At 42.0% G+C, this 27,500-nt stretch overlaps 3 protein-coding genes across 4 annotated transcripts in view; 1 reads left to right on the plus strand and 2 right to left on the minus strand.

Annotated features, from left to right (window-relative positions):
- The window catches only part of exd3 (exonuclease 3'-5' domain containing 3), a 57,881-nt gene extending 43,798 nt beyond the window's left edge, over positions 1-14,083 (minus strand). The window contains exons 1-6 of the mRNA XM_060896188.1: positions 13,984-14,083; positions 7,687-7,754; positions 3,473-3,537; positions 2,976-3,326; positions 1,768-1,821; positions 1,542-1,681 (exon numbers count right to left, since the gene is read on the minus strand). Coding sequence (XP_060752171.1) covers positions 1,542-1,681; positions 1,768-1,821; positions 2,976-3,326; positions 3,473-3,537; positions 7,687-7,711 — 635 coding nt within the window. The 5' untranslated portion in view covers positions 7,712-7,754; positions 13,984-14,083. The remainder of the gene's footprint in view (positions 1-1,541; positions 1,682-1,767; positions 1,822-2,975; positions 3,327-3,472; positions 3,538-7,686; positions 7,755-13,983) is intronic.
- Positions 14,084-15,433: 1,350 nt separating this feature from the next.
- On the plus strand, positions 15,434-26,575 carry cdc37l1 (cell division cycle 37-like 1). 2 transcript variants are annotated; one of them, XM_060896190.1, is made up of 8 exons: positions 15,434-15,859; positions 16,803-17,078; positions 17,225-17,321; positions 18,013-18,128; positions 19,323-19,445; positions 22,803-22,976; positions 23,960-24,037; positions 24,243-26,575. In XM_060896190.1, the coding sequence occupies exons 1-8, from the start codon at positions 15,794-15,796 to the stop codon at positions 24,357-24,359; spliced, it is 1,047 nt and encodes a 348-aa protein (XP_060752173.1). In that variant the 5' UTR covers positions 15,434-15,793; the 3' UTR covers positions 24,360-26,575. The 2 variants fall into 2 exon arrangements, with proteins under 2 accessions (XP_060752173.1, XP_060752172.1); XM_060896189.1 differs by lacking the exon at positions 23,960-24,037 and having other exon boundaries at positions 15,446-15,859.
- Positions 26,576-27,489: 914 nt separating this feature from the next.
- Positions 27,490-27,500, minus strand: part of ak3 (adenylate kinase 3) — a 6,778-nt gene continuing 6,767 nt past the window's right edge. The window contains exon 5 of the mRNA XM_060896191.1: positions 27,490-27,500. This exon is cut by the window's right edge and continues 710 nt beyond it. The gene's annotated coding sequence lies outside the window, so the exon portion shown is untranslated.

Genomic DNA, 27,500 nt, shown 5'->3' on the forward strand with positions numbered 1-27,500 from the left:
AGACACACACACACTCACATACACACACAATATTATACACTCACACACACAATATCATACACTCACATACACACACACAATATCATACACTCACAGACACACACAATATCATACACTCACAGACACACACAATATCATACACTCACAGACACACACACACAATATTATACACTCGCCTACACACACAATATCATACTCTCACAGACACACACACACACTATCATACACTCACAGACACACACAATATCATACACTCACAGACACACACACAATATCATACACTCGCCTACACACACAATATCATACTCTCACAGACACACACACACACAATATTATACACTCACACACACACACTATCATACACTCAGACACACACACAATATCATACACTCACAGACACACACAATATCATACACTCACAGACACACACAATATCATACACTCACAGACACACACACAATATCATACACTCGCCTACACACACAATATCATACTCTCACAGACACACACACACACTATCATACACTCACAGACACACACAATATCATACACTCACACACACACACTATCATACACTCAGACACACACACAATATCATACACTCACAGACACACACAATATCATACACTCACACACACACACACACACAATATCATACACTCGCCTACACACACAATATCATACTCTCACAGACACACACACACAATATCATACTCTCACAGACACAATCACCCAGAGAGACACATATACATACACGTGACTCCTTCACTGGGGCAGACTGAGGAAACGCCGGCTTTACCGGGGCTGACTTAGGCCACGCCTCCTTTGGCTGGGCAGGCTGAGGCCACCCCTCCTTTGCCGGGGCAGACTGAGGCCACGCCTCCTTTGCCGGGGCAGACTGAGGTCACGCCTCCTTTGCCGGGGCAGACTGAGGCCACACCTCCTTTGCCGGGGCAGACTGAGGCCACGCCTCCTTTACCGGGGCAGACTGAGGTCACGCCTCCTTTGCCGGGGCAGACTGAGGCCACACCTCCTTTGCCGGGGCAGACTGAGGCCACGCCTCCTTTACCGGGGCAGGCTGAGGCCACGCTTTCTTTGCCAGGGATGGCTGAGGCCACGCCTCCTTTGCCGGGGCAGACTGAGGCCACACCTCCTTTGCCGAGGCAGACTGAGGCCACACCTCCTTTGACGGGGCAGACTGAGGCCACGCCTCCTTTGCCGAGGCAGACTGAGGCCATGCCTCCTTTGACGGGGCAGACTGAGGCCACACCTCCTACACTGTTTCTTGTATATTCAGTAATATACAACACTATTAGACACTCTCACTTTTCCTTTTTCTCACTTTCTGCCTCCACCCTTTATTGATGTCTCTCATTCCCAACTAGTAATCATGAGTTTAACACTTTTTACAATCTGGAAAGTTGTAATCAGTGTAACTCCACCACACCATGTAATTACACCATCCACTGAGAGACACTGACACTTTATAGGTGTTCACACTCACGGCGGATTTCTCTTCTACCGCCAGAAGGTCTCCTCACCTGTGCACGTTCTCCAGGTTAAAGTCTGGACTGCACCACGAGTCCAGCAGGAGGATCAGACGCTCCTGCAGGTCAGCGTGATCCTGAACGTATGCCTCAGCCAGGGGCAGCTTGTCCATCAGGATCAGAGGAACACACATCTGAGAGAGAAACAAGCAATGAGCAAAGCTGAAGTGGGAAAAACAGGAATTGTGGGAATGGAGGGTTTTTTTTTTAAATTACTGACTTGTTCCATGTCAAGTTCTTCCTGAAGTCCTAACTTCATGCCAAGCTTCGCTGCCTGCAGACAAAACACACCGTTCAGTCAAACTCTTAACCACACAATATTTCAGCAATATTTAATCTTTTTGCTGGAAGAAAGTCAAACATTTATATATTCATATTTGTGTATTCGAGCCAACAGTTCAGGTTGTGTGGTGGTTGTCATGGTAGCAGAACGTGTTAACAGTAATTATTTAACTTGTGTTTCATTATTTATAAAGTTTAACTTAATAAATTAGGGGGTCACGGTGTCTTAGTGGTTATCACGTTCTCCTCACACCTCCAGGGTTGGGGGTTCGATTCCCACCTCCACCTTGTGTGTGTGGAGTTTGCATGTTCTCCCCGTGCCTCGGGGGTTTCCTCCGGGCACTCCGGTTTCCTCCCCCGGTCCAAAGACATGCATGGTAGGTTGATTGGCATCTCTGGAAAATTGTCCCTAGTGTGTGATTGTGTGAGTGAATGAGAGTGTGTGTGTGTGTGTGCCCTGTGATGGGTTGGCACTCCGTCCAGTGTGTATCCTGCCTTGATGCCCGATGACCCCTGAGATAGGCACAGGCTATTTATATTCACAAACTACTTTTGTCTATCAACATTAGTTTGGGCTGCAAATATAAATCTTATTTTTAAAACAGAAAAAAAAAAACAACATTATTTAGAAAAGATCAAAACTAAACTGGAATAAAACAAAACAGAAATAACATTTATAAATGAATGAAAAACGAATTAAACCAAATGGTACGTTTTTAAGAAAACATGTTGTTTCATAGCAAAATGAAGAACAATCACTGCTGAAAATATTGGCACCCCGTCTGAGAAAATAAAGGCAGGTATCTGTTTAAAGCTCACAGCTTTCCTCATGATGAAGTGAGTGTAAGCTGTGTTTATTTCTGTTGAGTTATGAACACGTTTTGTTTGTGGTTGTGGAATTAAACACACGTCCTCGTGGTGTTTTTGTGCTCTGAAACCTTTATCATCTGAATAAAGAGGTGGTTGCATAACCATTACATAACTTAATAGATAGCAGGATTTTTAGCACCAATTATGTCTGTGAAAGTTTAATTTCTGCCCCGAGGCAAAACTTGTTCTCACTTCAGAAAGTCCTGACTCCATGTTCTGACACATCAGAAGTTAAAAAACTGGAACTAAATAAATAAATAAATAAAGGGTCTGAACCTCTCTGAAACAGCCACTGTTCTGCAGCAAGGCCACATGCTCCAACAGCAGGTTCTTCTCTAGGTTCTTCAACTCATAGATCTCCAGCAGGAGGTCCATGCATCCTGGCTGCAAGGTTGTGATGAGTTCTAGAGCCCGGAACTGCAGGTTCTTCTTCTCCTCCTCGTCCTCCAGCTCCTTCAGGCTGACCCACACCCGAGAACGTCTCCATCTCACAAACTCGGTGAGGAGGAACTGGCCCAGTGTGATGGATCTGCTCTTCTGGACACTCGGACATCCGTCCAGCAGCATCAGGAGCCCAGCTAGGGGTGAGCAGAACCGGGAAAACCCGGACAAGGCCTGATGTCTCAGCTAAAGGAAATAAAAATGAATAAAAGAGCTTGTATTAATGTAATTATGTCTGTAAATAAATAGAACCATAAAAAGGTAAAAACAACAACATGGCTGCAAGACTGTGAAGATCAACAGTGCAGCACTGAGGGATGTTCTGATCTCACCTCCTCCAGATCCTTCCTGCTCCACAACTCACAGAGCTGCTCTCTCAGCACAGCCGCATCATTACCTGAACACACACACACACACACACACAGTCACAGTCTAACCTGTACATACACACACGCACAGTCACAGTCTAACCTTTACACACACACACACACACACAGTCTAACCTGTACATACACACACACACACACACACACACACAGTCACAGTCTAACCTGTACATACACACACACACACACACAGTCACAGTCTAACCTGTACATACACACACGCACACAGTCTAACCTTTACACACACACACCCACAGCCTAACGGTACCTTTACACACACAGACAGACACACACACACACACACACACAGTCACAGTCTAACCTTTACACACACACACAGTCTAACCTTTACACACACACACACACACACACACACACACACACACACACACACACACACACACACACACGTGTTTTGCTCATACTGTACAATATTTCAGTTGTTGCTTCTTATACACTATCTCAGGGACCTGCTGCTAAGAAACTGTGTTCATTCGAGCATTACTGCACACAATATTGTCTGAACTTACAGTATTTACATACAGTATTGACACCGGTCGGTCGGCGCTGTTTTTTGTTTACTGTCTTTTGTGTATTGTCGTTTTTGTATTTTGTGTATTGTCTTGTAACCTTTTGTCTGCACTGTCTAGTCTGTCTTGTCCTGCACTGTCTAGTCTGTCTTGTCCTGCACTGTCTTGTCTGTCTTGTCCTGCACTGTCTTGTCTGTCTTGTCCTGCACTGTCTTGTCTGTCTTGTCCTGCACTGTCTTGTCTGTCTTGTCCTGCACTGTTTGCACCAGGTTGCACAGTTGCACTTTATGTGACTAGGACTAACTTACTAAGTCCTTATAGCTCTGTCTTTGTTTTATGTAGCACCCTGATCCTGGAGCTTGTCTCATTTCACTGTGTACTGTAACAGCTAGATATGGTCCATGTCTGTGCACCACCGGTCCGTGTCTGTGCACCACCGGTCCGTGTCTGTGCACCACCGGTCCGTGTCTGTGCACCACCGGTCCGTGTCTGTGCACCACCGGTCCGTGTCTGTGCACCACCGGTCCGTGTCTGTGCACCACCGGTCCGTGTCTGTGCACCACCGGTCCGTGTCTGTGCACCACCGGTCCGTGTCTGTGCACCACCGGTCCGTGTCTGTGCACCACCACTAACATCAGTACGGTGGATTAAAAGCAACACACGGCCTTTGATGAACTCTTTCTTCCCGCACTCTGAATGTCTGTTAGATGGAGAGAGTTCACACCGCATGTGAATGGAGAGAAGAAAAAGAGGGTCATTTAATGTGTGCAAGAAGGAGAAGGGAGGAGGGAGGATGAAGAGAAGAAGGAAGAGGAGGAGGCATTATAGCCGAAGAGGTGCTGAGCCTTTGTGTTTAAGGAGCCATTTAGAAGAGACGCGATACTGCAAGAAGATTCGCTGAGAAGATGAGAAGTTTTCTCAAGGAGGAGGAGAAGAAGGAGGAGAGTTGAAAAAAAGGAGGGATAACAATAGAGGAGTGGAGTGGAAGTGTATACACTCGTTTAAGCCATGCTGAATGCGTCATGCTGTGTGGTCAACACCTCTCAACAACTCTCTCTCCTTCCCCTACTCAAACCCTCCCCCTCTCTGTTTTTTCTCGCATTTCCTTCAAAAAAAAAAAGGACAATGCGAATCCGGGATCCTGCACTGACCCACCATGGGGTGTGTGGTTACAGGACAATAATCCACCCCCATGCATTATATTCCACATCATAGTTTTCATCCGTTAAGAGTTACGTATTAAGTTCTAGCAGCTACAAACTTTTCTCTCTCAGCTTGTCGTGTTACTGAGAAACACAAAGAAGTGTAAACTCCGCTGTCCTGAAGATGTGGAGAACCTCCAGCTTCACCTCTAAAACTGGAGACTCCTTCCATTTACATTTATTCTCCTTACACAAGCTGCATCACATCAGCCGCTATCACTCGAGCGTCTCTGGAAACATTAATATAACATCTTCGGGCCGATCAGACTCCAGCACACAACAATGCTGTGGTGTAACACGCTTTAAGCCACGACTACACAAACCAACGATGGTAAAAATAGCCGTACTGAATATCAACGCTTTCACAACGACGCTCGTCCAATCAGATCACCACAGACAGCTGAAATAAATTTTGATGGTGAGGATAAGCTCTACAATTCATTTATGGCTCCAGATCAGATTTATTAATAAATAAAATGAAAGGATTTTAGATTTGTTGCGCAGTAGCATGCAAAGGCGCCACCGTCAGGCCACAATAAACTACACAGAGCGCTGAGAAGAAGAGAGAAGACAACACGATACGCGTCGTCTAGTAAACGACTGTGTGTATGACTGTGTGTATGACTGTGTGTACGACTGTGTGTACGACTGTGTGTACGACTGTGTGTACGACTGTGTGTAGGTCGCTCTGTCTGAGAGTTAAACTTTATACCGAACTTTAAATCTGAACGATGATTTTTTACACGTGTGTTTTTTGACGTCACATTTTTCGAAACATCATTAAAAAGAAAACAAAAAGCTTTATTTATGTAACCTGATGAGGCCGTGTGACTGAATATTTCAACACACACACACACACACACACACACACACACACACACACACACACAGGTTCTGTGAGTCCCTTCAGAAAACTTCACACAAACAACATAAATCGTAGCGGCAGTGTTCCAGTGAGCATGATGGGGCAGAGCTGAGAGACAAAAACACTGCTGCATGTTTCTGCACAGAGCTTCGAGCAAAACATGAACCTGTTCACAATCCTCTTACTCACACACACACACACTCACACACACACACACACACACACACACACACACACACACACACACACACACACACACACACACACACACACCACTCAGTCGTTTCCCATGACTCTCCACGGCCCTTGGTGACAGTCAAGCAAAACACACCTGACAAACTCTTGTCTTTGTCCTAACCCTTTCCCCATTCTTTCTCACACACACACACACACACACACACTCGCGGGAAAGCCGGATGAAAGGAAGGAGACGGTGGAATGTGGGTTGTTCCTGTGTTTAACAGATGCAGTGAGAGTTACAGGGGATGAATGTGCACTTTATCTGAAACACTAACACACGCTCAGGGTCTGAAGGGTTCTTATAGTTCTGCACTGTAGCTTCCAGACTGCTAATAGGCTAACGGCTAACAGGCTAACGGCTAACAGGCTAACAACAAGCAAACCCTGCAAACAACATTAAACATCAGTGTTAAGAGCCATACACACACACACACTCACCACACACACACAAACTCACCAAACACATACACACCCACACACTCAAACTCACCACACACACTCAGACTCACCACACACACCCACACACACTCCAACTCACCACACGCGCGCACACACACCAACACACACAGTTTGATATTAAAGAGCTATTAAACAGAAAAAGTCAGTCATTAAGTGAAACAGGTCCTCCAGCGTTCTTCAGTTGGATCATGGTTCAATTGAGAACTTCACTATCAGTTGTAAGGTTCTTCAAACTCTCAAAGGTTCCTCTGTAGGAACCTGTAATGATCCTTGGTAGAACCCTACAACGGATTATTTCATTATTTTAGAAGGGGTTCCAATCCTTTTACAACCATAGGAAACTTTAATTATCCACTTAAGCCCTTGGGGAACCTTTAAAGAACTTATTGTTTCTTTTTACAGAGTGGAACATAACCTCGTTTGATGTTTTTAAACATTTCTGCGGACATTAAGATTTTAGACTTCCACCATTTATTATCATTAGTCTCAGAGCTTTGGTGTAAGATTACCGGGTCAGTTAATGTTAGAACAGCTGACTGCTGCTTGATCTTCAAACCTCCTCTATTACACTACACAGTCATTTATTAATAAGGAGCTAATAACGCTCTAGGGGAATGGCAGGAGGAGGTGAGGGGCGTGTTGCATTTGCATACTCATGCATATTCATAAAACCTTGCACATCTCTGACAATAGTGTTTGTCTCTTTGGTGTTTAATAACATATTAATAATGTAGTTTATCCTACAGGTATTAATTAATTATTAAACAGTTTAATAGCAAATCACACGCTACACAGAACAACATCTAATATAAAATGATAGTGAGAAAGATTAATGACTGAAAAGTGCTTTTAATCACGTTGTACCGTCTGAGCTCCAGGTCTGATTCATTGTCTTCCAGCAGGTGGCGCTCTATCCGCACTGAATCAGCTTCCTGAAAAAAACAAACAAAAACAAAATCTCATACACACTCACAAACGATCTTTAAATAAACATTATTTTCATTGTTACACTATTTATTGTAGTTTTTTCTTCATTGTTCCCTGTTATTGTTTAGCTAATGTGTATCGCATCACTTGTACAGAGTCGATTCATTATGTTAGGCTACTGGAGTTATTCTTCGTAGCCAACGTTTTATTAAACGCTACTCCTCCTTTAGCACCTCCGCCACAAGCACCAAATTCAGATGTGTTGTAGACCTGGTCTAAAGTTTGTTGCTATTACTTTTCAATACATTTAACACACCTCTATCTGTCTGTCTGTCTGTCTGTCTGTCTGTCTGTTGTTCATTCAACAGTAAGAATTGCATGTACTGCTCTATGCAGTATAATAATAAGTAGAATCCCATAATGACTGCAGTATTCACATGAAATGTCACTCTGTTACACTGTGGAGCTTCTGTCACTACAACAAATTCCTCGTACGTGAAAACATACCTGGCAATAAAGCTCTTTCTGATTCTGATTCTGATTCTGAAATGTCCAAACTAGCCACTTTTCTCCAAAAGTATTGGCACCCCACCGGGTATTCTGGTGACGTCTAATCACGTGCAGCCCCGCCCCCAAAATAACAAATTTTGCACAACATGGACATGTCATATATCAAAACACTCAGACCAATGAGGGGAACTGCCTCATAGGTATTCTGATGACGTCACATGATGTCACGTGAAAATAAAAAAAATAAGCAAAAGATGGACATATGACATATCAAAACACTCAGTACAATGAGGGGAACTGCCTCACGTGTCTTCTGGTCACGTCACGTGATGTCACGTGCAGCCCCGCCCCCAAAATAACATGACGTATTAAAACACTCAGGACAATGAGAGTAATTGCGTCACGGGTATTCGGATGACGTCACATGCTCATATCTGTTCGCCTCCAAAAGTATCGGCACCCTAGCGTCCACAAGCTTTCTGTCCACTTGCCTCAAAAAGTCCCACATACCCTTATGTCCAGTCGCCTCCAAAAAGCACCGGCCTTTTTTCAAACACTTGCTTCGTCAAAGCCAACATCAAAGTTTGTCGCGACGAACTTTACAAATCTAGTTTCAATATTGTTTCACTATGAACATCTGATCAACGGAGACAGAGAGCTGATATTAGAACTGAACTGAACTTTGGACTTAACAAAATATGATATGGAGTCGATTCCAAAAAAAAAAAAAAGTCGATTCACTAATTCTAGGCATTAAAAATCTCAATTCGAGTCAAATAATTCGGAATCAATTCTAGACAACAATACGATTCAAATAAAATGCCTCTGAGCGTTCGAGTTAGAGACAGAAAGCAAATATCTGCTTTATAAAACATGCTGTAATGACTTACGACTCACATCATTGGTTCAATGAACACACAGGAATATAATTGCAGCTATTAACTGTGCAGAATCAGTTAAAAGAATATTGTGAGTCTCTTAACTCGAGTATAAAAAAGTGTCAACTTTACATAAATTACTGGATAATATTTTAATCGCGTGATGAATTAGATGTCAGAAATCTTGTAGTCAATGACGTGTTCACTAATGAAGCCTCATTAGGAGTTTATGTATTAGCACAAGTTAAATAAATAAGTCTGTAAATATTTCAGTCATGAAGCATATTTAAATTCACAGATTAATTGACTGATTATCTAAATAATCCTTTCCTGCGGCAGTATTTATGCAGCGTATGATCTGGGATGCAGCCAGATATTTTGGAAGAGAAATCTCCTCCGAGACTGAGACATGATCCACACGCAGGTGCTGAGGTTTCAGCACAATTTGACCCCAATAACCTGAAAGTGTAAAACCAAAAGAGCAAATCGTTTATTTTTCCCCTTCCTCCCTCTTTCTGTTCTGTCTGCTCTGGCATCTGGTCCTGATATCCTTCACATCCACACCAGAGAGTTTTTTTTAGTTTTTTTATGACATTCATATTTTCACACTGAGATATTTTGCGAGTTCTCGTTGACAAATGAGGAAACATTTCACACCAGGTTTTTCTGCTCATCATCTCACCATCAATCTGGATGTGTTTTCACCAGCACATGTGCACACATCTCTGTTTTTTGGGCATTAGATTGATGGAGAAACTGGACACCGAGCATGAGCAGCTTTTGTTTCATGGTATTGTAATGAATAACGTATGAGCAATGCGCCCGAGGTGTAAAAATGCAGATACACACATATTTCTCCCTCAGTCTCCCTCCCTCCCTCCCTCCCTCCCTGTGGGAACACCAGACCACACCGGGGCTCACTGCCAGCTGGCTGGATGTCATGCTTTGAGGTTGTAGATGTTTTTTAAGGCTGAAGTCTGGACTGTTTCTCTCTCGCCTGTTCCCCAGGGGAGGGTCCTGGCACTGAACCACACACTCACACACACACTCACACACACTTTTACTGGTGCTGTTTTACTGACACCAAATGGACAAAATGGATTATGACTCCACTCTTATTTATCATTTAGCCATCATGTAGCTCATCTTTCCATACTGATAACCCAAACAAGTTCCCTACTGAGATCCAGAACATCACAGACCCGTTGTTTTTTTTTTTTTAATGTAACTCTGTTTATGTTGATTGCTTTTGCATGCAGTCAGTGACGAGCACTACAAGTACGGCATGTAAAATCTCCTCGTACTGTATGTCGAAATCAGAAGGATTTTTAAGAGTAAACAAGTCGTTATCTGACTGACACGGCGGTGCACCATTTGCTCATGAAGTAAAATAAATACATAAATCTCTGTTAATAAATTCATATCACTAAACTCTAATCTTTTCCTCTGGATCTTAGGCCACACCCATGACCTGAGCTAAAGAAACACCAAACCTCACTGCAGGGGATTTCATTCAGATTACAAATGTACTTTAATCTGTTTCTCTGTTTTACCAATCAATTTATTTATATTTCTAATTAATGTCAACTACACTTACACTATACTACACTAACACTTACACTATACTACACTAACACTTACACTATACTACACTACACTCACAATTAACTACACTACATTACACTCACACTTACTCTATACTACACCCCTCACTACACTACATTACACTACACTACACCCCTCACTACACTACACTACCACTTACACTACACTACATTACACTACACTACACTACACCCCTCACTACACCCCTCACTACACTACCACTTACACTACACTACATTACACTACACTACACTACACCCCTCACTACACTACACTACACCCCTCACTACACTACACTACACTACACCCCTCACTACACTACACTACACTACCACTTACACTACACTACATTACACTACACTACACTACACTACACTACCACTTACACTACACTACACCCCTCACTACACTGCACTACACCCCTCACTACACTACACTACACCCCTCACTACACTACACTACACCCCTCACTACACTGCACTACTCTACACCCCTCACTACACTACACTACATTACACTACACTAACACTATACTACATTACATTACACTACACTCACAATTAACTACACTACATTACACTCACACTTACTCTATACTACACTACACCCCTCACTACACTACACTACACCCCTCACTACACTACACTACACCCCTCACTACACTACACTACACCCCTCACTACACTACACTACACTACACCCCTCACTACACTACACTACACTACCACTTACACTACACTACACTACACCCCTCACTACACTGCACTACACTACACTACACCCCTCACTACACTACACTACACCCCTCACTACACTACACTACACCCCTCACTACACTACACTACACCCCTCACTACACTACACTACACTACCACTTACACTACACTACACTACACTACACCCCTCACTACACTACACCCCTCACTACACTACACCCCTCACTACACTACACTGCACTACACTACACCCCTCACTACACTACACTACACCCCTCACTACACTACACTACACCCCTCACTACACTACACTACACCCCTCACTACACTACACTACACTACACCCCTCACTACACTACACTACACTACCACTTACACTACACTACACTACACCCCTCACTACACTACACCCCTCACTACACTACACTACACCCCTCACTACACTACACTACACCCCTCACTACACTACACTACACCCCTCACTACACTACACCCCTCACTACACTACACTACACCCCTCACTACACTGCACTACACTCCTCACTACACTACACCCCTCACTACACTACACTACACCCCTCACTACACTACACTACACCCCTCACTACACTACACTACACCCCTCACTACACTACACCCCTCACTACACTACACCCCTCACTACACTACACTACACCCCTCACTACACTGCACTACACTCCTCACTACACTACACTACACCCCTCACTACACTACACTACACTACACCCCTCACTACACTACACTACACTACACCCCTCACTACACTACACTACACCCCTCACTACACTGCACTACACTCCTCACTACACTACACTACACCCCTCACTACACTACACTACACCCCTCACTACACTACACTACACTACACCCCTCACTACACTACACCCCTCACTACACCCCTCACTACACTACACCCCTCACTACACTACACTGCACTACACTCCTCACTACACTACACCCCTCACTACACTGCACTACACTACACTACACTACACCCCTCACTACACTACACCCCTCACTACACTACACTACACCCCTCACTACACTACACTAACACTTACACTATACTACACTACATTACACTACACCCCTCACTACACTACACGAACACTTACACTATACTACATTACATTACACTACACTCACAATTAACTACACTACATTACACTCACACTTACTCTATACTACACTACACCCCTCACTACACTACACTACACCCCTCACTACACTGCACTACACTCCTCACTACACTACACCCCTCACTACACTACACTACACCCCTCACTACACTACACCCCTCACTACACTACACCCCTCACTACACTACACTACACCCCTCACTACACTGCACTACACTCCTCACTACACTACACTACACCCCTCACTACACTACACCCCTCACTACACTACACTACACTACACCCCTCACTACACTACACCCCTCACTACACTACACTACACCCCTCACTACACTGCACTACACTCCTCACTACACTACACTACACCCCTCACTACACTACACTACACCCCTCACTACACTACACTACACTACACCCCTCACTACACTACACTACACCCCTCACTACACTACACTACACCCCTCACTACACTACACCCCTCACTACACTACACTACACTACACTACACCCCTCACTACACTACACTACTCTACACCCCTTACTACACTACACTACACTGCACTGCACTACACCACACCCCTCACTACACTACACTACACCCCTCACTACACTACACTACACCCCTCACTACACTACACTACACCCCTCACTACACTACACTACACCTACACAACATTACACCACACCCACACCTCACTACACTACTCTACACCCCTTACTACACTACACTACTCTACACCCCTCACTACACTGCACTACACTACACTACACCACACCACACCCCTCACTACACTACACCCCTCACTACACTACACTACACTACACTACACCTACACCTCACTACACTACACTACACTACACCCACACCACATTACACTACACCACACCACACCCCTCACTACACTACACTACACTACACTACACCTACACCTCACTACACTACACTACACCCACACCACACCCCTCACTACACTACACCACACTACACTACACCTACACCTCACTACACTACACTACACTACACTACACCACTAAGTAGTTAGAAAATTAATTAGAACGTACAAATACATAGAGGCGCCGTTGCGACATTGCTTTGTTGTTGTTGTTTGTTTACCAGATTAACATGAACTTTACAGAACTTTGCTGTTCTGTGTGTCGCTTAAAGTAGAATTTAAATTCAGACTAAAATGCAGTGGTTAGCTAAAACATGCTAAATTGACAAGCTAGTTTAAGCTAAGCGTTGGTTCCTTTTTATTTATTTTAATATTTCATCTAACGTGGAACATTATACAAAATAAATAATTATCAGCGGTTAGCTGTGTTTTATTCCTGTGTATTAACAAGTGTATAATTTGTTGTACTTACACTGAATAACAGCGAGAATAAGCATTTAAATGAAGCTCGCATCCAGACGGAACCATATAAATACGTCTTGTGTCTCACGGTCGTCTGATGAAGTGACGCGCGCTGCGTTTGTAGAAAGAAACGTGTTATTGCGTGTGAACTTTTTAGTACTGTTTAACACTGTTTGTAGTGTGTTTTATATTAGTGTAAAACGTGCATGTCCGAGTTAATGTATGTATTTAATCAGTGATTTCTTTTCTGTAACCTGTAAATAAATCGTCACATTCATTGTTTCTGAGAAGAATTTATTTTTTCTTCGCAAACAAATGTGTTTAGTGGCGCAAATAATAACGTTTAGTGTGAATAGTGATCATCAAATAAAAGTTTAAGGCTGACTTGTGGGATCGAAGTTGTGTTGTTGATGTGTTTATACTGTTGTGTTGTTCTGTTTATACTGTTGTGTTGATACTGTTGTGTTGTTCTGTTTATACTGTTGTGTTGTTGATGTGTTGTTCTGTTTATACTGTTGTGTTGTGTTTATACTGTTGTGTTGTTGTTGTTGTTGTGGTGTTCTGTTTATACTGTTGTGTTGTTGATGTGTTTATACTGTTGTGTTGTTCTGTTTATACTGTTGTGTTGTTGATGTGTTGTTCTGTTGATACTGTTGTGTTGTTGATACAGTTGTGTTGTTGATGTTGTGTTGATACTGTGTTGTTGTTGATGTGTTGTTGTTGTGTTGAGACTGTGTTGTTGTGCTGATACTGTTTTAATACTGTTGTGTTGTGTTTATACTGTTGTGTTGTTGTTGTGTTGTTCTGTTTATACTGTTGTGTTGTTGATGTTGTTCTGTTTATACTGTTGTGTTGATACTCTTGTGTTGTTGATACAGTTGTGTTGTTGATGTTGTGTTGATACTGTGTTGTTGTTGTGTTGAGACTGTGTTGTTGTTGATGTGTTGTTGTGTTGATACTGTTTTAATACTGTTGTGTTGTGTTTATACTGTTGTGTTGTTGTTGTGTTGGTACTGTGTTGTTGATACTGTTGTAATACTGTTGTGTTGTTGATGTGTTTATACTGTTGTGTTGTTGATGTTGTGTTGATACTGTGTTGTTTGATGTGTTGTTGTTGTGTTGATACTGTTGTAATACTGTTGTGTTGTTGATGTTGTGTTGATACTGTTGTGGTGTTTATATTGTTGTGTTGTTGATACAGTTGTGTTGATACTGTGTTGTTGTTGATGTGTTGTTGTGTTGATACTGTTTTAATACTGTTGTGTTGTGTTTATACTGTTGTGTTGATGATGTGGTGTTGTGTTGATACTGTTGTAATACTGTTGTGTTGATGTTGTGTTGATACTGTGTTGTTGTTGATGTGTTGTTGTTGTGTTGATACTGTTGTAATACTGTTGTGTTGTTGATGTTGTGTTGATACTGTTGTGGTGTTTATATTGTTGTGTTGATACTGTTGTGATGTTGTTGTTGATACTGTTGTGTTGTTGATGTGTTTATACTGTTGTGTTGTTGATGTTGTGTTGATACTGTGTTGTTGTAGTGTTGATACTGTTGTAATACTGTTGTGTTGTTGATGTTGCACACTACTGTGTGTGTACATGTGTAGTACGTAGCGTGTGAGGGAGCAGATTCTGCGCACTACGTCACCACTGAAGAACCACTAACCCTCGGTTTGAAACACAGCCTTCCTGCGACTACATGGACGTTGTTGCTGATGGCGAAGTGAAGCGGAACATGACGGCATTTGCTGGCTTTCCGAGTTTAATAGGCACTTTTCAGGATAATTAAGACCACGGACAAGTTTTTGTGAGGTAAAATAAATGAAGATGGACTGGTTTGTAAATATGAAGTTACCCCCTGAGGAGAGCCGCTGTGAGCAACACGAGGTAAAGACTTTAATCGTGACGCTCTCACAAACTGCTGCATTTTACACGCACAACAGATTATTCACCCGTCTGCTGAGCTCTAAATGAGCCCTAGGGTTACTTAGCAAAGCTAGCGTGAGGTAAACAAGGCTAGCGTGAGGTAAACAAGGCTAGCGTGAGGTCAGCAAAGCTAGCGTGAGGTAAGTACAGCTAGCGTGAGGTAAACAGAGCTAGCGTGAGGTAAACAGAGCTAGCGTGAGGTAAGTTATCACCCTCACCCTTTGTGTGTACATAACTTGGCCTGTGGCCACAGATAGCTAGCATAACAACTCTATATTGTTAGCATTCTTTATGTTTATTAATAAATATAAAGGATTTCCTTCTTTCTGTGCGTTAATGGCGTGTCTTTTACTGTTTACATCTCAGACGAGTGAAAAACATCAGATTTACAGTTTTAAACACGTTTTGATCAACTGCATGTCAATAAGAATGACCCCATATGACGTCACACGTGGCCCTTAAACATGACGTCATTTAGTGGTGTGTTTTAATAGAGCATCCGATCTGCTCCCTAATCCCTACTGTCTGTCCTCTACACCTTCCATAAGGCAAAGTGGCTATTCTCTACTCTTTATTATTATTATTATTATTATTATTATAATACAGTAGCATTTATGTGATTTTGTGTATGGGTACAAAACAGTAAACCCCCTCCGTGTGTGTGTGTGTGTGTGTGTGTGTGTGTGGGAGTCTCATCATGATGGAGAGAAATAACCAGCAGCATCATCATCTATTTTCTGCCCCGTTGTGTCCCAGAATAAACTCTGAGTAAAGAGTGAAGGGCAGCGACACAGAGCCTTTAAAGGGGTGTTTATAGGGGTTATAACTATCTAAATCATATTCTAATTACTGTCTCTCTCTCTCTCTCTCTCTCTCTCTCTCTCTCTCTCTCTCTCTCTCTCAGGTCAGTGCAGAGAGCATGGCTTCTCTATGTGAGAGGCAGCAGCGGTGTGTGAAGGCCTCCATCGTGTCTAGTTGGCAGTTGGTGGAGGCTCAGGACCAGCTCTGTGGTCTGGAGCTTCACGGCTCTGAGTCAGTAGAACAGGCCCGGGCTCAGGCACTCGCTTCGTCTGCACATCTCTCTCAGACTGAGGAGGAGTGGAGGATGAAGGAGAGCATGCTGGACTCCCGCTGGAGTCCTGTCCTCGGACAGGAGCCTGGACACAGCGGCTTCAACAAAGTACACACACACACACACACACACACATGCAATTTATGTAGTAAATTAAACAGAAACTAAACAGCATGAATGAACCGATCTGTACTTACAGTAGTCTGTATCCTTCATTCTGTTGATGGAGTGCCAATATTTTGTGTTCCCGTTAGAGCATCATAAACCATCCCATGCCGAGGGGGATGGACACGGATTATGACAAGAGCTTAACATTTGTCCAGCGCCATGAGGAAGAACTGAAGCATTTTGGTGAGCTGATTTCTGTCTCGCAGTTGTTTAATAATAAAAAGTTTGTTAGTTTGTGTTTTTAAAGCTTAAATACGTTTGTAGGATTTTAAAAATGATCTGTCAAGAATAATGGTGTGAATTTTTCACCATGAGCACTACCTCTTCCTACGAGATGCAGCAGTGAGAGGTAGCAGTGAATAGAGCAGGAAGTGGGACCCTCAGTCTCTCAAAGCATGCTTAGTTAATAATCCAAAAAGTTAAGCTAATAACACAAAGCCCACAACCTTATTTAATATCAGCTCACATGAACGTGTGGGGAAGAAGAATCTGTAGTCATCTTGGTGTGTGTAAGTAAACTCACAGTAAACACCTGCTTGCTGTGCTTCATACTGGGAAAATTGTTAAAACTTCTCTGTCTTGAGGTTTTTCTGTGCTGCAAAACTTTAGCAGAAGTTAACTTTAGCTTAACTTTTTGCAAAGCAGTGTGAATGTTACAGAGCATCGACACTGGAGACTCCTTCCATAACTACTATAGATTATGTGGTCACTGTGATCTTATCAAGTCCCTGTGAAGGAGCTGTCTGCTGGTCATGTTTCATCCAGAATAACTGTCTGAGTGTAGTACACATCTTCTGACCAATCAGCATGGAGAATTCCTCCGCTGCAGCCTGTTACATCATGTTCTCTGTGTTCTCTGCTTCTCGGTTGTCAGGAATGTTGAGGAGATGGGATGACAGTCAGCGTTTTCTGGCCCAGATGCCCCACCTGATCTGTGAGGAAGCAGCAAACTACCTGATCTTATGGTGTTTTCAGCTCTACGCTGAAGAGGTAAATTAAGAAACGGAAACACGTTGCAGCAGTTTGGCTCTACAGTAAACTGGAAAAGTTTCTGAATCAGTTATGTGCCTGAGTGACCTGAGTCACAGCACAGTATCAAGCGCTGTATTCTGAGTGCCTGAAAATTATCTTTAAAGGTGGGGTCTCTGTTGTTTAAAGCCAATGTTGACATTTGAAATCACCAAAACAAACACACCCCTAACCCAAATGGGTCCCACCCCTGTATCGATAGCTCCGCCCACATGTACATACGTAACCCAGGCAACCAATGGAAAGAAACGTGTCTTTATCATAGCTGAAGGGAAGAACAATACGATTGTAGATAAACAAACAAGCAAAAATGACACACAAACATAATCATGTAAAGGACAAAGACATATATTAGTTCTGTGTAACAAAACAAAACCAACGTTACTCACCTATCGAGAAGGAAAAAAGCGCCTCGGCGTCTTAAGTAAAGTTGGTCACATATTCACAGATTGGAGTTTCCTGAGTCAATAACTCCTGAGCTAAACACTGTTACTACACAAAACACGGTTGTAGCTGTGTCTCTACATTACTACGATAGAAAAGAGGTGTTATTTGTGTAGTAACAGTGTTTAGCTCAGGAGTTATTGACTCAGGAAACTCCAATCTGTGAATATGTGACCAACTTCCTGCTCCTTCAGTTCTCTCCAGCGCTGGAAAGCTGATCCTATATTAACACGTCCTACTTCTTACCTTATCGTAAGTCTTTCTTCTCTTTCTTTGTTTTTATCCTCCATGTCAATGTTAAAACCGCTTTCTGCTAATGTCACACATGCGCACTGAACACTCTCTCCGCCCATATTGACAAGACACGCCCCTTTCTGCTCATTGGCTACACGTTTTTGTTTTGTTTGTCGTCCCGACTCAGTTTTCTGAAACAAAGACCCCACCTTTAACTTTATATTTTAACACTAAATGCAGATATAAAAACATTTAGTCTGAAAGTTACAACATTCTGTATGCGTATTGCTAATGATCAAATATTTCAAGAACAGCTGTGGAAAGAAAAACAACAAAATCCTGATCATCCCCTTAAATCTGCTTCACCTAATTTAGTTCTTAAGAAAGGACATGTGATTATTACTCAGCTGGTTGGGTGATGTGTGTGTGTGTGTGTGTGTGTGTGTGTGTGTGTGTGTGTGTGTCTCTGCCTGTCAGAAAGAAGCTCTGATGGAGCAGGTTGCTCACCAGGCCGTAGCCATGCAGTTTATCTTGGAGATGGGGCGCAGTGTGCAGCAGGACCCTCGTGCCTGCTTCCGCCAGTTCTTCCAGAAAGCCAAAGTAGCAACCACACACACACACACACACACACACACACACACATTTATATTCATTTCAAATTCAATTGGACGTTGTTGCAAAGCGACTTTACAGAACATAAGAAATATTACAAAAAGGTCAATTTTATGCAAAGATTAATATTAGACTTATATTTAAATGTGTTTGTATTTATCTCTAATGAACAAGTCTGAGGTGACTGTGGGGAGGAAAAACTCCCTTAGATGGAAGAGGGAGAAACCTTGAGAGGAACCAGACTCAAAAGTGAACCTCATCCTCATTTGGGTGACACTGGGTTTGTGATTATAAACTGTTATAAACACCAGAGAGTGTTATTATGAATAATGTCCTTTCTACAGTCTGATAATTGTGAGGAGGTGGTTGTCCTTCTCTTAGAATGTCTGAAATGTGCATGAAGTGGAATCCACCTGGAGCTGGTACGTCTCTGGATGCCTCGTGATGGGCAGAAAAACAGCAGAAAGTGGAGAGGAATTAGCTTAGCTACTGTTTATAATATTAATCAGCACTAGATGATAACGTGCATGTGATCAGATCTACTGGAACACATTAAGTATTGTGTGTACAAAAGAGATCTAAAGTCTGTAATCTACATTTAAACTGAGAAAGTGTGTCTGAGCCCCGAACACTATCAGGAAGACTATTATAAAGTTTGGGAGCTAAATAAGAAAACGCTCTACCACCTTTAGTAGACTTAGATATTCTGGGAACTACCAGAAGTCCTGAGTTTAGTGATCTCAGAGAGCGTGAAGGATTGTAACGTGTTAGAAGACTAGTTAGATACATGGGAGCTAAACCATTAAGAGCCTTGTACGTAAGTAGCAGCAGTTTGTAATCAGTTCTAAACTTAACAGGTAGCCAGTGTAGAGATGATAAAATTGGGGTTATATGGTCATACTTTCTTGTCCTAGTGAGAACTCTGGCAGCTGCATTTTGGACTAACTGTAGCCTATTTATTAAAGATGCAGGACAACCACCTAGTAATGCATTACAATAGTCCAGTCTAGAGGTCATGAAAGCATGAACTAGTTTCTCAGCATCTTTCACTGTCGAGCTACTAGTAACAGTACATCCCTCTAAATGGAAGTTGAAGTGTGAGAGTTTCTGTGTACTGGTTTTTGGACCTATAAGTAATATTTCTGTCTTATCAGAGTTTAACAACAGAAAATTACGGCTCATCTAATCTTTTATCTCTCTAACGCACTCAGTTAATTTAGACAATTTGGCTATTTCATCTGGTTTTGATGAGATATATAACTGTGTGTCATCAGCATAACAGTGGAAACTAATCCCATGTCTTCTAATAATGTTCCCTAATGGAAGCATGTATATTGAGAAAAGCAGAGGTCCTAGAACTGATCCTTGAGGGACCCCATAATTAACTGGCAATAAACTGGAGGATTAGTTGGTTTAGCTGTAGTAATAAGCTTATCTAACTCTTCCTGTCCTGTACTTGTAAAGCACTGTAGTTGTGAGTGTAGAGCTTTAGATGACACTGGGTCACAAGGTGCTCTCATGTGTTGAACATCAACGATTTTGTTCCTGATGCTTTCAATTTTATCAGTGAAGAATCTCATAAAATCCTCACTACTGAACTGTGATGGAATAATAGTGTGTTCAGATCTCTGGGTTTGTGTTAATCTAGTCACTGTGTTAAATAAAACCCTGGGATTGTTCTGGTTATTTACTATGAGTTTGCTCAGGTGCTCAGAGCCCTAGTAGCTTTTAGAGCCTGTCTATAGCTGACATAATTTCCTTATGCGCAATTCTAAAAACCTCTAATTTAGTTTTTCTCCACTTTCGCTCGAGGTTACAGGTTGTTACGGGTTGTTTCTCTCTTGAGGGTGTGAGTATGACTATTATACCACGGTGCAGGTGTTTTATCTCTAACTTTCTTAGATGGGGCATAGATCTGATGTGGCAACAGTGTCTAATGTGCTAGTGAATATAGTGTCTATGCTGTTAGTCATTACATCTAGATCGTCTGTGTTTAAAGGTACAGTAAGAAGTCCAGACAGATCAGGCAGGTTATTTGTGAATCTGTCTTTAGTGGTCAGAATAATAGTTCTACCGAGTCGATAACGTGGTGAGAGACAGTTAGTCTGTTCTACAGGTAGTGTGTACAGTATGAGGTAATGGTCTGTGATGTCAACACCCCAGGGGTCTCTTATACACGGTCGCTATAGCAAAAGACATCAGGGATTTTTTCGTGTGCATGTGTGAGAGTGTAAAATTAAGAACAAGCACTTAAGAAGAATTAAATCTATACTGTGTTCTCTGGGTAACAGTAAAGAAAACACTAAAGATAGTGACAACACCACCTCCACCACCAGTCTGACGAGGCTCATGTTTACAGAGATATCCTGATGGTGTAGAGACTCAATTAGACCGATGTAGTCATTTGGTTTAACCCAAGTTTCAGTAAGACAGAGTGCAGTAAGGCTGTTTGTCTGAGATGATTTCATTTACAATAAGTGCTTTGGGTGATCTAATGTACAGAAGCCCAAACTTTAGGAACTGTTTTTGTTTGTTTGTTTGTCATTTTTCTGGTCTAATTACAGTAAGATTATTTAGAGAACTTTTAGTGAATTTACTCTAAACAATAACAATTTGATGAGTTATATGACCACAAGGGGGAGTAACAGAGTTTCTACTGCTAATTAAGTGTACAGTATACCATTTATACCATTTATAGACCAATTCTTATTTGTTTCTGAAGATCTTCTTTTAACCGATTTTAACATTTCTAATATTTAAGGAATAAATAAATAAGAGTTATAGTTATTCTACCCTTAAACATGCTCGCTGTGTTCTATAGGTCACATTTTATCAGGAAAATGTGACCTATAAATCTTTTGTCTTAGTAATAAATATTATTGTAAATACACTGTAGGGTCACATCCCATTCCAGATGTGTTCCTCTTTACTGTTATATGGTTTCTGTGAGACCTTTGTGTTGGAGAGTTTGTCTTCATTCAGCTACAAGGTGATCAGTGAGGTCAGTCTGATGTTGGTAGAGAAGGCTGGCATGTGGCATGGCACAGTGTTCCATGTCAGGGCTCTGTGCAGGACACTCAAGTGTTTCCACTCCAAACATGGCAAACTATGTCTTCATGGATCTTTACAGAGATTTTTTCAGATCTGAGACCTTTACAGTTATGAGAGTGATTACAGTCCCTCAGAAGACGTTTCATTCCCAGTGCGTTCCCAGTTTTGGGGAAGAAGCACGTATGGCTATAATGGTCAGGTTGGGGTGCACATACTTTTGTCTATATAGTGAAGCACATGGAGTCTGATTGTTGTTTTCTACTCTGTCTTTTGTCTCCATCACTGTTATTTAAGGTGGGACAGGAGGGATATTTAGACGTCTTCCACACTGAACTCGAGGCCTTTAAACAGCGAGTGAAGGAATATGCAGTGAAGCACAAAGTGGACACACACAAAGCCCCAGAGCAGCCGTGTACACAGACCAGTGTCAGACTCACCTCTAAAGACGTGCTCCAGTCTCTGCCTCCTGTATGTGTGCACGCACACACACACACACGCGCGCACACACACACACGCACAGAAACGCGCACAGAAACACACACAGAACACACACACACGCGCACAGAAACACACACAGAACACGCACACACAGAACATGCACACACAGAACACGCACACACACACAGAACACGCACACACACACACACACGCACACACACACACACACACACACGCACGCGCACACACACGCACAGAAATGCGCACAGAAACACACACAGAACACACACACACGCGCACAGAAACACACACAGAACACGCACACACACACAGAACACGCACACACACACGCGCACACACACAGAACACACACACACACACACAGAACACACACACACACAGAAACACACACACACACACAGAACACACACACGCGCACAAACACACACAGAACACACACACAGAACACACACACAGAACACACACACAGAAACACACACAGAACACACACGCGCACAGAAACACACACAGAACACACACACACAGAACACACACGCGCGCACACACACTCGCGCACACACAGAAACACACGTGCGCACACACTGAAACACACGCGCGCACACAAACACGCGCACACACACAAACACACGCGCACACAGAAACGCACACGTGCATGCACACACACGCATGCACACACACAGAAACACAAACGCACACACGCATATACACACACACACGTGTACACGTGTCTATACACACACAGAAACAAACGCACACGCGTACACACACGTGTGCACAGAAACACACTCACACACACAGAAACACACTCACACACAGAAACACTCTCGCACACACACACGTGCACACAGAAACGCGCGCGTGCACAAACACACAGAAACACAAACGCGCACACTCACGTACACACGTGCGCGCGCGCACACACAAACAGGCGCGTGAACACACAGAAACACACACACGTGCACGCACAGAAACACGTGCGTGCACACACACAGAAACACACACTAAAGGTGTGTATCCAGTCACAGGACATACACAGACTCCAGAATGTTCTCAACACCATGAACCCACAAGTGCGCACACACACTTATACACTCACATATGAGTACACATGCAGTATCATGGAATATTAATCAACTTCTAACCAATCAGAGTGAATTGATTGATTGAATGATTTAAATTATTAATATAGAATGTCTAATATATAATGTGGTTTTTATTATTCAACTACAATAGTTTGTATTTTATTTTTAATTTGTATTAAAAAATCTCTCTCAGGTAGCAGAACATCATATAACGCGGTGTTTGGAGGCGGGGCTCTGTTCACATCCTGGGCGGGGCTTTAAGGATGAGGAAACGGAAACAGAGGATCAAAGGATGATGGAGATGTCTTAACACACACACACACACGCACGCGCCGTCTCTCGCTTGTGTTCAGGACAATGATGTTGAAAGTGTGTGAGCATCATATGAGGATCAGATGAGTGAACACAACCTTCATCCAACCTTCAGCTGGAGGAGGAGGAGGAGGAAGAGGAAGCGAACGGCTTTCATCCAGAATTTTTGTTTGTTTTTGTTTGTTTATTTGTTTTTTTGGACCCACGTGTGAATGTGTGCTGCACTTTATATATGATTGAGAAGATGGTATATAAAAATAGGACGAGGTATTTTTGCGCATGTTTTATGCTTTTGTTTTTATTTAGGATTTTATTTTGTTTGTTTGTTTCCGTATCAGATTCTTTTTGGACATGGAATCATTTGTGAAACTTTTCTTTTACCTTCTCAAACGTTTTCCCTTCTTTCATAAGCTAAAAAAGCAGAAAGTATTTAATGACCCTCATTGGCCTCGTACAGAGGACCAGAACGAATGCGTTTACTCACGATGGCGACACGATTCTCGAACAATTACCTATTTGTTTTCCTTTTCTTTTTACATTTTTTAGCATAAAATGTGATACTGTGGAAATTAATATCCGTGTTTTTATTAATATTCATATACAGGTGCTGGTCATGTAATTAGAACATCATCAAAAAGTCGATTTATTTCACTAATTCCATTCAAATAATGAAACTTTATTATATTCATTCATTACACACAGACTGATATTTTAAAATGTTTATTTTTGTTCATTTTGATGATTATAACTAAAAATCCCACATTCAGTATCTCAGAAAATTAGAATATGACTTAAGACCGATACAAAGAAAGGATTTTTAGTAATCTGGGCCAACAGTAAAGTATGAACATGTCCAGCACTCAATACTCAGCAATGCGGTGTGGCATGGAGTCGATCGGTCTGTGGCACTGCTCAGGTGTTATGAGAGCCCAGGCTGCTCTGATGGTGGCCTTCAGCTCTTCAGCATTGTTGGGTCTGGCATATCACATCTTCCTCTTCACAATACCCCATAGATGTTCTATGGGTTTAAGGTCAGGCGAGTTTGCTGGCCAATTAAGAGCAGGGATCCCACGGTCCTTAAACCAGGTACTGGGTAGCTTTGGCACTGTGTGCAGGTCCTGTTGGGAAATAAAATCTCACTCACTCACACATCTTCTACCGCTTATCCAAACTGCCTCGGGTCACGGGGAGCCTGTGCCTATCTCAGGCATCATCGGGCATCAAGGCAGGATACACCCTGGACGGAGTGCCAACCCATCACAGGGCACACACTCATTCACTCACACAATCACACACTACGGACAATTTTCCAGAGATGCCAATCAACCTACCATCCATGTCTTTGGACCGGGGGAGGAAACCGGAGTACCCGGAGGAAACCCCCGAGGCACGGGGAGAACATGCAAACTCCACACACACAAGGTGGAGGCGGGAATCGAACCCCCAACCCTGGAGGTGTGAGGCGAACGTGCTAACCACTAAGCCACCGTGACCCCCATGGAAATAAAATCTGCATCTCCATAAATTTGTTCAGCAGTAAGGTCTTAAGTCATATTCTAATTTTCTGAGATACTGAATGTGGAATTTTCTTTAGTTGTCAGTTATAATCATCAAAATGAAAAGAAATAAACATTTGAAATATATCATCAGTCTGTGTGTAATGAATGAATGGAATTAGTGAAATAAATCGACTTTTTGATGATGTTCTTATTATATGACCAGCACCTGTATGTATTTATTCACCATGCAGTGCATTTTATGTTAAAAAAAAATACCTTTTTTTTTTTTTTAAATGATCTGTCTCAAATGATTTCATTTTTATTTTCTTAAACATTAAATGCACTACAGGGCTTTTTTGTTTGTTTGTTTACTTTTTTTTTGGCTTTGTAGCGCAAATGTTTATGCTGCTAAAATTCCGAGCCACATCTTGTCTGATCCGGCGGAGATCAGATATCGTGTTGGAATAAAAAAACAGACCCGGGAGCTAATCATAGTCTAAACGCAGTCTCCCGTCCTGCGGTGTTAGCTTTCAGTGTTGAATAAGGCAAAATAAACCCATGATCTGTGGAGGTGTCGAGTCTCTACACAGCCTTACAGCATGAACACTAGTGTGCACTTCAGTGTGTAGATCTATGCAACGTGTCTCGTGCGCTTTTATCTGCTGTCTCAGTGTTAAACACCAGCCGTGTTCAGGAATAAAACGTGTCAAGTCCACATCCACGTGTCGAGCTTATTTCATACTGATATAGTTACTTAAATGCTGGAGGTTTGAACGAACATTTATTTATATATATATATATATTTATCAGTAATAGCCACTCATTTATATTCACGAGGAACAGTGTGATCGACATTCTGGGATAAAAACACATCAGAACACAAAAACAACAAAGTCTCCTGACCTGGAACAGTAATAAAGCTAAGATCATTTGCATATCGTAGTGAATTATTCATAATATTATTATAATAGCGGGTGTGTTTTTTTTTTTTTCAATTAAAATACATTTGTAAAGAAAAACTATGATCATTGGTTAATAACCTGTATTTAACCAGGAGAATATTTACAAAAATAAGTAAATAGGAAAATGAAAAGCAGGAAATGATCAAATTATTTATTTCTTATTCAGCTCAGTGACGTGAAATCAGTAAGAAACATAAACGATCTTCGTACAAACATTACTTCATTTTATAAAATTAGTTATCTATCATCATTAAGACCATTTTCACACTCAGTAATTGAAATGGGATTCGGACTGAAATGGAACTTTAGTGACAGAGTTTCTTCATGAGGAAAATTAATTCAGCTGGAAACACAAGCTGGAAATTAATCATCAGTTTTTGTGAAATAAAAAAAATAATAATTTCGTGTCGTTTTTCTTTTGAAACTTTTGCTGAGGCCGCCGTCGTCGTTGCCGCAGTGAGATTCAGGATCGCCGACTCCAGGCTTTACTTCCTTTTACTTCCTTCCATTCTTACCTTTTTTATTACCTGTCTTTGAATTGCTGATATTTATTTTATATATATATATATATATTTAGTAAAAAAATTCAGTCTGCTGTTTAAGCTAAAAGGAAATGTTCTTCCTGTATATATATATATATATATATATATATATATATATATATATATATATATATAT

The sequence above is a fragment of the Tachysurus vachellii genome, chromosome 20 (assembly GCF_030014155.1).
Source record: "Tachysurus vachellii isolate PV-2020 chromosome 20, HZAU_Pvac_v1, whole genome shotgun sequence".
Lineage (NCBI taxonomy): Eukaryota > Metazoa > Chordata > Actinopteri > Siluriformes > Bagridae > Tachysurus > Tachysurus vachellii.